The following is a 13,436-nucleotide window of genomic DNA, read 5'->3' as shown; positions in this document are numbered from 1 at the left end:
TTTACAAGGTTCCTTTTATTCCACCTTTTATAAAATTTTTTTTAATTTTTTTTTTTTAACGTTTATTTATTTTTGGGACAGAGAGAGACAGAGCATGAACGGGGGAGGGGCAGAGAGAGAGGGAGACACAGAATCAGAAACAGGCTCCAGGCTCTGAGCCATCAGCCCAGAGCCCGACGCGGGGCTTGAACTCACGGACCGCGAGATCGTGACCTGGCTGAAGTCGGACGCTTAACCGACTGCGCCACCCAGGCGCCCCTCACCTTTTATAAAATTTCAACAACTTGCTCCACCCTTAATTAGCTCAATAGTCTACAATATTTTGGCTACCAAGTCAATAGGAAAACATGTTCTCTTTTTGAAGATTTTTTTCACTAAAATTTATTCTGGAAGCCATGAAAATTAAGGTATGAACTATAGCCTCAGAGTCTTCTAAGCTAATGGATTTGTATTTGTAGGTTGTTCTTCCCTCCCTCCCTCCCTCTGCAGCTTATCCTCCCTCCTTCTATCAGGCAGCACTTCATGTTTGCTCTCCCATGGAAGCCCCACCCAGTCTGCCGCCATCTTGGTCACCTCACACTACTAAGGCAAACCTTCCCCTCAGAATGACCTTGGACTTCCTGGGGATCATATGGCTACTGTCAGACGCTGTGCAAGGTGCTGGGATGTCAAGATGAATGAGGCGGGCTTGGACCCTGCCTTCACAGATCCCAGCGGCTGAGTTGCCAGGCAGTTATAATAGAACCTGAGAGATGTTTCCCCAGCAGGGAAGGTTCACACTTCCGTGGGAGCACAGTCAGGTGTTCACTGAGGCACCCAACCCAGCCTGGGGTGTCAGGGAACAGAGCAGGGGTTAAGATGAGAAAGCCAGGTGCCCAAGCCACACCATTTAAGGAGGCACTCACTCTTGGGTGCGAACCCTGCACTTGCCTGCCCCATGAGAGTGAGTGTCACCTTAAATGGTGTGTCAGGGAAGGCTTCCTAAAGGAGGAGACTGTTAAGCTAAAACTAAAAAGAGGAATGGTAGTTAGAAAGATGAATGGAAGTTTGCCAGGCAGAGATGGAAGAAAGAAGAGAACATTCCAGATAGAATGGCCCAGCGAACACCCAGAGTTGAAAGGTACACTTGACGCCAAGGAGGATGGCATCAGGGAAGCTAGATGGGAAGGTTTAGATGATGCTCAAGGGTAATCTGAACTCATCAAGTCCTGAGAAACTCAGGTCCCAGGAGAGCCACCATCACCTCTGTGCCACCTTTGTGCAGTTAGGTGAGTGGACAGAGCCTTTGTGAAAATTGGGAAAGGTGCCCTTTCTTCCAGGCAAACATAGCTTTGTGTCGAAGCACAACAGCTCATCCAGCAGAGCGTGGGCTGGACTGAAACTCCCAATGGCCACCTCGGACAGGTGTCTGTCAGAACGTGGGCACAGAGAGAAGGAGCAGGAGTCTGTGGGTGCAGAGCCAGGCCCTGCTGGCAGCAGTTTGGGCTCCTTTGTGTGGGACCAGGGCCCCAAACCCATGCCCGGACGGCTGGGGGGGGGGGGCAGCACTCAGCTAGGGGATTGGCCTTTCTATTCTCACCCATCTTTGACACACTCTGAATTCTGCACATCCGGGTAACTTAGGGAGCTGTATAGAACTTATCCTGCTCCTATAACTCACCAGCACTCAAGCTAATTTCCTCGACCACAGCTTATTGGCTTGAAACAATCAGCCAAAGGAAAAAGATTTTGGGTTTATCACCAATTTCTTGATTCTTCCATGTCTGCATACTTGCAGACATCATAACAGGAAATACATTAACATATTTAAACTTACAAAGTGAGGTGCCTGGGTGGCTGAGTCGGTTAACCGTCCAACTTTGGCCCAGGTCATGATCTCGCGGTTCGTGAGTTCGAGCCCCACATCGGGCTCTCTGCTGTCAGCACAGAGCCTACTTCGGATCCTCTGTCTCCTGCTCTCTCTCTCTCTCTCAAAATAAATAAACTTAAAAAAAAATAAACTTACAGAGTAATTGATTTACCAGAATATTCCATTAAGAATAATTTTATGTGGCTTTTCTCTCCATGAATTTCCTGCTTCCTCATTAGGATTATAATTTTCGTAGACCAAGGCATTCCCCCAGAAGACCCAGGCATTAGAGCTCATCAGGAAACAAGCTTACAGCTCTGAAAGAATAGAGAGTGAGGCCAATAGCTCAGTGTCCCAAGTCCAATTTATGGCCTCCCCTGGGGGATGCCCATTGCTGAGGGGTCAGGTGCAGGAGGACCCACAACATTCTCTGCTCTCCTAATCCTTCAGCCCTAAAAACAGTTGGGTAGGATCACCTAATCACGCGGGACCAATTTAAAGCCAAAGCACACATCCTTTTCTGACCTGGTTTGTGCTGGTTCAAAATGGCTCAAAGACAATATTAAGAGAAAAGTATTTTGGTTTTTGTTTAACATTATTACAATTATTTTAAACGAAAATTACTAATTTTATGGGTACCACTAAACCTTATCTGTATTTAGTTTTGCTTTGAAATGTTCACAAACTTTTAAATTTTTTTTAAGTTTATTTATTTATTTTGAGAGAGACAGAGATGGTGTGAGCAGGGGAGGGGCAGAGAGAGAGGAAGAGAGAATCCCATGGAGGCTGTGTGTTGCCTGCACAGAGCCAGACTCGGGGCTCCACTCATGAAACTGTGAGATTATGACCTGAGCTGAAACCTAGGGTCGGACGCTTAACCAACTGAGCCACTCAGGTGCCCCACACAAACTTTTTTAAATAACAGATTTAGTGAGCCATAACTAACATACCATACAACTCACCCAACTGAAATACACAGTTCAGTGGTTTTCAGTATATTAACAAACCACAATCGTTTTGACTTTTTCATCCCATTAGCAGTCTCTATTACCATGTTTCCCCAGCCCCTGAAAACTCCTAATCTACTTTCTCTCTGTGGATTTGCCTGTTTGGGACATTTCATATACATGGGATCATACAATGTGTGGCCTTTTGTGACATGCTTTTTTTTCCCCTTTTTTTTTCTTTGCCTTTTTTAAAAGTGTTTTATTAGTTTCAGGTGTACAATATAGTGATTCAGTACTTCCATATGTCACCTGGTGCTCATCATAACAAGTGCACTTCTAAATCCCCATCACCTATTTCACCCATCACCCACCACCTCCCCTCTGGTAAGCATTGGTTTGTTCTAATTAAAAGTCTTTTTTTTTTTAATTGAAAAAATGTTTTTAAGGCTTTTAAAGTAATCTCTACACCCACCTTGGGGTTCGAACTTACAACCTCGAAACCAAGAATCACGTGTTCTACTTACTGAACCAGACAGGCACCCCAAGAGTCTGTTTCCTGATTTTTCTCTCCCTCTCTCTCTTTTTCCCCTTTGCTCATTTGTTTTGTTTCTTAAATTTTACATATGAGTTAAGTTCTATTTTGATATTTGTCTTTGACTGACTTAGTTTGCTTAGCATTTTCATTATATTCTCTAGCTCCATCCATGTCATTGCAAATGGCCAGATTTCATTCTTTTTTATAGTTGAATAATATTCCATTGTGCATATATACCACATTCATCAATCAGTGGACACGGGTTGCTTCCATAATTTGGCTATTGTAATTAATGCTACCATAAACATAGGGGTGCATGTATCTCTTTGAATTAGTGTTTTGTATTCTTTGGGTAAATACTCAGTAGTGTGATTGCTGGATAGTAGGGTACTTCTATTTTTAACTTTTTGAGGAACCTCCATACTATTTTCCAGAGTGGCTGCACCAGTTTGCATTCCCACCAACAGTGCACGAGGGTTTCTTTTTCTTCACATTCTCACCAAACACCTGTTGTTCCTTGTGTTGTTGAGTTTAGCCATTCTGACAGGTGTGAAGTCATAGCTCATTGTAGTTTTGATGTGTATTTCCCTGATGGTGAGTGATGATGAACATCTTTTTACATGTCTGTTGTCTATCTCTGTGTTTTCTTTGGAGAAATGTCTGTTTATATCCTCTGCCCATTTTGTAACTGGTGGGATGTTGACTTTTATAAGTTCTTTATATATTTTGGATACTAACCCTTTATTGGATATGTCATTTGCAAATATCTTCTCCCATTCCGTAAGTTGCCCTTTAGTTTTGTTGATTATTTTCTTCACTATGCAGAAGCTTTTTATTTTAATGCAGTCCCAATAGTTTATTTTTGCTTTTGTTTCCCTTGCCTCAGGAGACATCTCTAGAAAGAAGTTGCTTTGACTAATATCAAAGTAGTTACTGCCTATGTTATCCTCTAGGTTTTTATGGTTTCAGATCTCACATACAGATCTTTAAACCATTTTTGAATTTATTTTTATGTATGGTGTAAGAAAGTGGTCCAGTTTCATTCTTTTGCATGTTGTGGTCCAGTTTCCCAACAACATTGGCTGAAGGGATGATCTTGTTTTCCATTGGATATTCTTTCTCATTTTGTTGAAGATTATTTGACCATATAGTTGTGGGTTTATTTCTGGGTTTTCTATTCTGCTCCACTGATCTATGGTGTCTATTTTTGTGCCATTACCATACTGTTTTGGTTACTACAGCTTGTAATGTACATTTAAGTCTGGAATTGTGATGCCTCCAGCTTTGCTTTGCTTTTTCAAGATTGCTTTGGCTATTTGGGGTCTTTTGTGGTTTCAAACAAATTTTAGGATAGTTTGTTCTAGTTCTGTGAAACATGCTGTTGGTATTTTGATGGGGACTGCATTAAATACATAGATTGCTTTGGGTAGTGTAGACATTTTAGCAATATTTGTTCTTCCAATCCATGAACATGGGATGTCTTTCCATTTCTTTGTGTTGTCTTCAATTTCTTTCATCAGTATTTTATAGTTTTCAGAGCACAAGTCTTTCACCTCTTTGGTGAGGTTTATTCCTAGTATCTTATTCTCTTTGGTGCAGTCATGAATGGGACTGTTTTCTTAATTTCTCTTTCTGCTGCTTCATTATTGGTGTATAGAAATACAACAGATTTGTGGACATTGATTTTGTATCCTGCGACTTTACTGAATTCACTTGTCAGTTCTAACGGGTTTTTTTTTTGGTGGAGTCTTTTGGTTTTCTGTATATTGTATAATGTCACCTGCAGATAGTGAAAGTGTTACTTCTTCCTTACTGATTTGGATCCCTTTTATTTCTTTTTGTTGTCTGATTACTGTGGCTAAGACTTCCAGTGCTGTGTTGAGTAAAAAAGTGGTGATAGTGGACATCCTTGTCTTTTTCCTCACCTTAGCAAGAAAACTCTCAGTTTTTCTCCATTAAGGATAATGTTAGCTGTGGGGTTTCATATATGGCCTTTATTATGTTGAGATATGCTCACTCTAAACCTACTTTGTTGAGGGTTTTTATTAGAAGATGTTGTACTTTGTCAAATGCATTTTTGGCATCTATTGAAATGTTCATATGGTTCTTATCCTTCCTCTTATTGATAGGTTGTACGATGTTGATTGATTTGCAAATATTGAACCACCCTTGCAGCCCAGGAATAAATCCCACTTCATCATGGTAAATGATTTTTTAAATGTATTGTTGGATTTGGTTTGCTAGTATTTTGTTGAGGATTTTTACATCTATGTTAGTCAGGAATATTGGCGTGATTCTCTTTTTTTAGTAATGTCTTTATCTGGTTTTGGTATCGGGGTAATACTAGCCTCATAGAATAAATTTGGAAGTTTTCCTTCCTTTTCTGTTTTTGGGAATAGTTTAAGAAGAATACGTATTAACTCTTTTTTATTTTTTTATTTTTTATTTTTTTTAATTAAAAAAATCTTTATTTATTTTTGAGAGAGAGAGAGACAGAGTGAGAGTGGAGGAGGAACAGAGAGAGGGAGACAAAGAATCCAAAGCAGGCTGCACAGAGCCTGACGTGGGGCTTGAACTCACAAACTGTGAGATCATGACCTGAGCCAAAGTCAGATGCTTAAACTACTGAGACACCCAGGCGCCCCTTAACTCTTTTTTCAACGTTTGGTAGACTGGGGCACCTAGGTACCTCAGTCAGTTAAACATCTGACTCTTGGTTTCAGCTTAGCTCACAATCTCATGCACAATTCCTGAGTTCCAGTCCCACATCCAGCTCTGTGCTGACAGCACAGATCCTGCTTGGGATTCTGTCTCTCCCTCTTTTTCTGCCTCTACCCTGCTCATACACATTCATTCATTCTCTCTCTCTCTCTCTCTCTCTCTCTCTCTCTCTCTCTCCCTCTCTCTCTCTCTCTCTCTCTCTCTCTCAACAAATAAAACTTTAAAAAATGAATAAGTGTTGGGTAGAATGCACCTGTGAAGCCATCTGATCCTTGGACTTTTGTTTTTGGGAATTTTTTGATTACTAATTCAACTTATTTGCTGGTTATTGGTCTGTTCAAATGTTCTATTTCTTCCTGTTTCAGTTTTGGTAGTTTATATGTATCTAGGAATTTATCCATTTCTTCCAGGTTGTCCAGTTTGTGGGCATATAGTTTTGCATAATATTCTCTTAGAATTGTTAGTATTTCTGTGGCATTGGTGATTATTTCTCCTTTCTCAATTGTGATTTTATTTATTTGAGTCCTTTCTCTTTTTTTCTTGGTAAGTCTGACTAGAGGTTTATCAATTTTATTGATTTTTCTCAAAGAACAAGTTCTTAGTTTCATCGATTAGTTCTGTTGTGTTTTTTAAGTTTCTATATCATTTATTTCTGTTCTAATCTTTATTATGTCCTTCCTTCTGCTGGTTTTAAGTTTTGCTTGTGGTTCTTTTTCTAGCTCCTTTAGGCATAAGGTTAGGTTATTTGTGGCTGCCCTTTTTCACTTGATGATTGGAACCCTTACATACTGCTGGTGGGAATATAAAATGGTTTCTGGAAAATAAAAAATGGTTTCTGGAATATAAAAATGGTTTCTGGAAAATTTTTACAAATCATATTTCTGGTGAGGGACCTACATCCAGAATAAATAAACAACTCCTACAACAATAATAACAAGACAACCCAATTTAAAGACAAGCAAAGTTTCCAAATAGCCATTTCTCCAAGGAAGATATACAAATGGTCAATAAGCACATAAAGAGATGTTCATCGTCATTAATCATCAAGGAAATGCATATCAAAACTACAGTGAGATACCACTTCACACTCACTAGGATAGTGGCTATAATAATAATAAAGATAGTAACAAGTGCTAGCAAGGATGTGGAAAAATTGGAACCCCTACATACTGCTGGTGGAAATATAAAATGGTGCAGCTACTTTGGAAAATAGCATCATTTCCTCAAAAGTTTCCATATAGAACTACAATATGATGCAATAATTTCAATCCTAGGTAAATACCCAAAGGAAATGAAAATACACATCCACATAAAAACTTGTACACAATGTTCATAACAGTCAAAAGGCATAAACCACCCAAATGTCCTCCAAGGAATGTCTGTGCTGAGCAATGAGTAAATAAAGTGGTCAGTGAAGTGTATGACACCACTTGACCACTAGAATGAGGCTAGAACATTCATTGCCACATTTTGATATGTGATTAAGTGAAAGAAACAGGTTATAAAACATTACGATTCTTTTAAAAAATATGTGTGGAAAATCATCCGGAAAGGTGTGTATCAAGGTGTACAGTACTCATCTTTGGATGTCGTGATTGTATAGTTTTTATTTTTATTTTTCTATCTCTTTTTTTTAAATGACAGATACGCATTATTCTTATAATAAAATATCCTCAACATTTTTAAAAGCTTAGCTGGATAAGAAAATGCCTTCCACACTGGCACATGAGTTTGACTGATTATCCTTATTATTTGGACTTTCCAAAATCTTCTGCGGGTGGGATTGAGACCACAGTTGAGCCTGTTTCAACAGGAGAACAACCCGAGGCCGTGGCACTCAGTTCCGTATAGACTACCGGTTGGGAGGGGAAGGAGTGAAAGGTATGACGATGTATAGGCATTTAATGCCAATCTATACAACTTGCTTCAGTTTGCAGAGCATTTTAGACATCTTCTTGGGTTCTCACAACAACCCTATTGGATACCAGTGTTGAGATGAGGAAACCAAGGTTCAGAGATGTTTTGTTCTTGCCCAGGGTTGTGTGGCCTCATCACCAAGAATGCTCAAACTATGGTTGGGGTTTTCTACTCCTGCTGCAGCACTTGTAACTGACTGTCCTGCCTCTCATCTTGAGTCCCTCTTTTTTTTTTTTTAATATTTTTAATGTTTATTTATTTTTGAGAGAGAGAGAGAGAGAGAGTGTGTGTGTGTGTGTGAGCAGGAGAGGGGCAGAGAGAGAGGGAGACACAGAATCTGAAGCAAGCTCCAGGCCCCATGCTGTCAGCACAGAGCCCAATGTGGGGCTTGAACCCCCAAACCGTGAGATCATGACCTGAGACAAAGTGAGACACTTAACTGACTGAGCCACCTAGGCAGTCCCTGTGTCCCTCTTTTTATAAAAGTTTCTCCAAGAGTCTGGTATTTGAAAGATCACTTTCTGATACCTAAAAAAGTGACGTGGTGTTAACCTGGGGTGATAGGCTGTGCTTTTGGCTAAGAGAGTAGTAGGTTAATGGTAAAAAGGAAGAGCAAATTGTCCCTGTTCTCCACCATCACAAACTCTCAAATACTTTTCTTTAGTGTTCTATCTTGGGAAAGGAAAAATTGTTATGGTATGAATTCACTTATGCCTTGTTATTGTTTACTTTTCTATATATTTTTTTGCATTTGTAAGCTTGATTACTAAGCTTTGAATTTTGCTTTCCTTTAAAACTTTTGCTCAAACGAAATCATCTTCTATTACAAATACTTTGTATTTGCTTCATTACCCTTCCATGATTTTTACAGCAGCCTTGGAAACAAAAAATCCATTCTTTATTTCCTTGGCACATGTTTCATCACCTATGAACATGAGAAAGGAAGAAGGTGATTTTTTCCCCCTTTGCTCAAATATCTGTGGCATTGTTGGAGTTCTCAAGGTTAAATTAGATGGAAAAAATCTGAAGTCATTTTGGAAGTATGTAGCTTTCTCTGGATTCTAGACCTGACTTTGGCAAACTTCTTCTGTAAAGGCCCACACAGTAAATATTTCAGGCTTTTTGGTATCCACTGCATTGCAGCTACTCAGCTCCACCATTATAGTGCTACAGCAGCCATGGGCAATGTGTAAACAAGTGGGTGTGGCTGTGTGCCAATAAAACTTTATTTACAAAAAAAGACAGTGAGCAGATTTAGTGCACAGGCCACAGTTTGCTGCCTCCTGTTTTCAGTTGTCTACCAGGAATCTCATTTTTGGGCTAAGTGATTTGTTATCAGCCATATGTTTCAAAGCCTCGTTCTGTCACCAAAGATGCAAGTGGGTTTTCTCTTCAAAAACAAAATATGATACTTACAATGCTAATTATTGCTCACTACATCCAAAGTTCAGTAAGAGTCAGAAGACAAGCCCAGTGTTACTAGGTCACCTACTAATCTCTTCCTTTCTAAGATTAAGAGTTGCTGCAAGCTGGAACCTGGACCCGACTTAGTCCAGGAACATATCCCTGACCGTCTCCTGTGTTTCAATTTCTTCCCATTTGTAGAACACATCCAAGTTCATAAGCTATTCCATCAGCATTTTATTTCACTGTTGCTATCGGAAGGTTAGATCTGAGCAGCATCTTCTATCAATCAATTTCTTTGAAATTTATTACAGAGCAAAAATAGTTGTGCAAAATGTCCAGTAACTGAGTTAAAAACAAGACCTATATATTTGTGTGTGTGTGTGTGTGTGTGTGTGCGCGCGCGGATGTGTGTGTGTGTGTGTGTGGTTTCCTAGTCACGTGCTCATATTATGTCTCAGTTTACCCATGGGCAGCTGGGAATTATAAGACCTTTTTGTAGTAAAGATGCTAGGGTAAAGAGTAATGTAGAAAGGGTTGGTGCCTTTCATAATGAATCTTATATGTAAAATTTTTCCATGCATGAAGAAAGTGTCTATTTCTTAGCAAATATTTTAGAGAAGGTTGTTTTTAAATGTCTACTATTGTTTGCTAAACAAAATAGACAGATATATATTTTTTACGTGACAGAGTTTTATCCCAAGAAGCTAAAGAATCTTTTCCCAACACCACCTTTACTTACAATTTTTTGATTAACATTTTTCTGATGTAAGTACAATATAATTCTGATGTAAATACAATAAATGTAAATACAATAAAATTCTGATGTAATACAATTTAAATTTTTTTAATGTTTCATTTACTTTTAAGACAGAGACAGAGCATGAGTGGGGGTGGGACAGAGAGAGAGGGGGACACAGAACCCGAAGTAGGCTCCAGGCTCCGAGCTGTGAGCACAGAGCCCGATGCAGGGCTCGAACTCAGGAACTGTGAGATCATGACCTGAGCCGAAGTTGAGATCATGACCTGAGCCAAAGTTGGACGCTTAACCAACTGAGCCACCCAGGCGCCCCACAATTTAAAAAAAAATTTTTTTTTCAACGTTTATTTATTTTTGGGACAGAGAGAGACAGAGCATGAACCGGGGAGGGGCGGAGAGAGAGGGAGACACAGAATCGGAAACAGGCTCCAGGCTCTGAGCCGTCAGCCCAGAGCCCGACGCGGGGCTCGAACCCACGGACCGCGAGATCGTGACCTGGCTGAAGTCGGACGCTCAACCGACTGCGCCACCCAGGCGCCCCTAAAAAATTTTTAATGTTTATTTATTCTTGAGAGAGAGAAAGAGAGACAGACAGACAGATCATGAGCAGGGGAGGGACAGAGAGAGAGACACACACACATAGAATCTGAAGCAAGCTCCAGGCTCTGAGCTATTAGCCCAGAGCCCAACGCAGGGCTCGAACTCATGAGCCTCAAGATCATGACCTGAGCCTAAGTCAGACACTGAACTAAGTCATCCAGGCACCCCAGTAATACAATTTTATAGAAGGTAATTTGGGAAATTTAGAAAGCATAAACAAGACAGGTAAAATCACTCACAACCAACTCCTTCCAGATAACTATTGAATGGTAACATTTTAGTGTCCATTTAGATATCTCTTTATGCATATATGTACATATAGATTAGATATAACATTTTCACCTGCATAGGATATTATAGAAAGCATTTTTTGTATTCTGCCTTTTATACTTATACTTTTATACCTCTATGTTGGTAAATATGGATCAACATTAACTTTAATGGCTATGTGGCATTCTACAGTATAGATATGCTTACTGTAATCTGCTTGAATGATCTCCTATTGGTATATTTTAAGTGCTTTGTACTTTTCCACTATTACAAAGAGTGCTTAGGTAAACCTTCTTATACATATCTTCTTGCCCTGCCAGAGTATCTCTTCAAGATAAACTACTAAAAGTGAAATTAGTAGAAATATGTGTGTGCTTTTATATATACATATATATATATATAATTTTGATACAGAGATGTTTATACTCAAATTATAGTCTTTCTAACAGTTAAAGAGAGTGCTTTATACCCTCACCAATACTGGAAAATTTCTGTAATTTCTCAACAGATCAGTTATCAGCATCTTGGCATCCTTTATGGTTGTTATTGTTTTGTTAAGTATTTTATGATTTTATAGCCAAGTCATGGGAAGAGCCCAAATGTCCATCAACTGATGAATGGATAAAGAAAGCGTGATTTGTATATACAATGGAATACTGCTTGGCAATGAGAAAGAATGAAATCCTGTCATTGCAGTGATGTAGATGGAACTGGAGGGTATTATGCTAAGTGAAATAAGTCACTCAGAGAAAGACAGATATCAAATATTTTCACTTACATGTGGAATTTGAGAAACTTAACAGAAGACCATTAGGGGAGGAGAAGGGGAAAAAAATAGTTTCAAAGAGAGAAGGAGTCAAACCGTAAGAGACTCTTAAATGCAGAGAACAAACTGAGGGTTGATGGTGAGGTACAGGAGAGAGGGAAAAGTGGGAGATGGGCATTGAGGAGGGCACTTGTTGGGATGAGCCCTGAGTGTTGTATGTAAGCGATGAATCATGGGAATCTACTCCTGAAGCCAAGAGCACACTGTATACGCTGTATGTTAGCTAACTTGACAACAAATTTTTTTTTTCAGTATTTTATGTTTTTTAAACCAACACCTGCATGGCACCTACTATATGTCAGAGACCATTCTGGGCATTTTTATGAGTGTTGACTAATTTAATCTTCATTATAGCCCAGTAAAGGAGGCATTGTTATTATTCTTAACTTAGAGATGAGGAAGAGGTAAAGCAACTGGAAATTCACACATCTAATAGGTAGTAGAGCCAGGATCTGAAACTTCCTGGTTATTCTGAAGTCCACCCTCCTGACCACTATGCCCTGCGGGCTCCTGGGAAAAACAGAAACTTAGCTGGCTAGGAAATGAACCTGACAACAGGGGTCAGAGAGCCAAATCCTAACCACCAGATCGCTTTTTTCCCACCTATGTGTCTTCTATTTCATTATTTAAAAATGATGTCTCTGATGATTTTTTAGGATGTATCAAAGTCAGAAGAAATCAAAAGAAGCCCTGCCCCACTATCAAGAGGCTTTAGAATACACTGAGATCAGTCGAGGTGAAAAAAGTCTTGAATGTGTACCAATATTGAAGGAATTGGCAGGTGTAGAGCGAGCCCTGGGAGTTCATGACGCATCCATCAACCATTTTCTACAGGTAAGCCGGAACATACTGGCCACCAAAGCTCTTCTGGACTCAGTGCTTCTCATAGACACAAGTGGAACAGCAGCTCTGAGAATGCCTGGTTTTGTTATTTGCTCTGGATATGTAGAACACTTGTCCTGGAGTAAATGTTCAACAACAAACATCTTCATATAGATGACCAAGTGGATGAGTGTGGGACAGTGGTCCACTGTTACCAGGTGCATGGTCCTCAAACAGCCTGAGACTCTCTGAAGATGGCTTTTCTCGTATTAGGGGCATAAGTCAAGTCTTATTTCCTGAAGTTCTTTATCCTTTCATGTTTATCTATTTAGAGCTTATGTTATCAAGCTGATGAGGGTTTTTTTCTACTGTACTCTAAAATATTCACCTGAAGCTGCTTGGAGTTGTCATTTATTAGCTGCTGATATACTTTGTCATCATAGGATTCCTGTGTGAGTGTGTCAATCGGGGTTCTACAGAGAAACAGAACCAATAGGATGCATACATAGAAAGAAATAAAGAAATTGATTTTAGAGAATTGGCTGACACAATTGTGGGGGCTGACAAGTCCAAAATCCATAAGGTAGGCAGGCTGACTGAAAACTCAGGCAGGATCTCTATGTTATAGTCTTGAGGCAGAATTCCTTCTTCTCTATCACTTATATGTGGAATTTAAGAAACAAAACAGATGAACATATTGGGGTGGGGGGGGGTGGAAAGAAAAGAGAGGGAAATAAACCATAAAAGACTTTTTTAATTTTTATTTTTTGAGAGAAAGAGAGAAA

The 13,436-nt window shown here is 39.6% G+C and overlaps 1 protein-coding gene across 9 annotated transcripts in view; it reads left to right on the top strand.

Annotated features, from left to right (window-relative positions):
• The window catches only part of TTC23 (tetratricopeptide repeat domain 23), a 106,248-nt gene that overhangs the window by 42,358 nt on the left and 50,454 nt on the right, over positions 1-13,436 (top strand). For all 9 annotated transcript variants that reach the window (XR_006704454.1, XR_006704455.1, XR_006704457.1 and 6 more), the window contains exon 6: positions 12,486-12,663. Coding sequence is in view for 5 of the 9 variants with exons in the window: in XM_045448760.1 (XP_045304716.1) it covers positions 12,486-12,663 (178 nt within the window). In the remaining 4 variants the exon portion in view is untranslated. The remainder of the gene's footprint in view (positions 1-12,485; positions 12,664-13,436) is intronic.

The sequence above is a fragment of the Leopardus geoffroyi genome, chromosome B3, assembly GCF_018350155.1.
Source record: "Leopardus geoffroyi isolate Oge1 chromosome B3, O.geoffroyi_Oge1_pat1.0, whole genome shotgun sequence".
Lineage (NCBI taxonomy): Eukaryota > Metazoa > Chordata > Mammalia > Carnivora > Felidae > Leopardus > Leopardus geoffroyi.
This window is presented reverse-complemented; position numbering and strand designations above follow the sequence as displayed.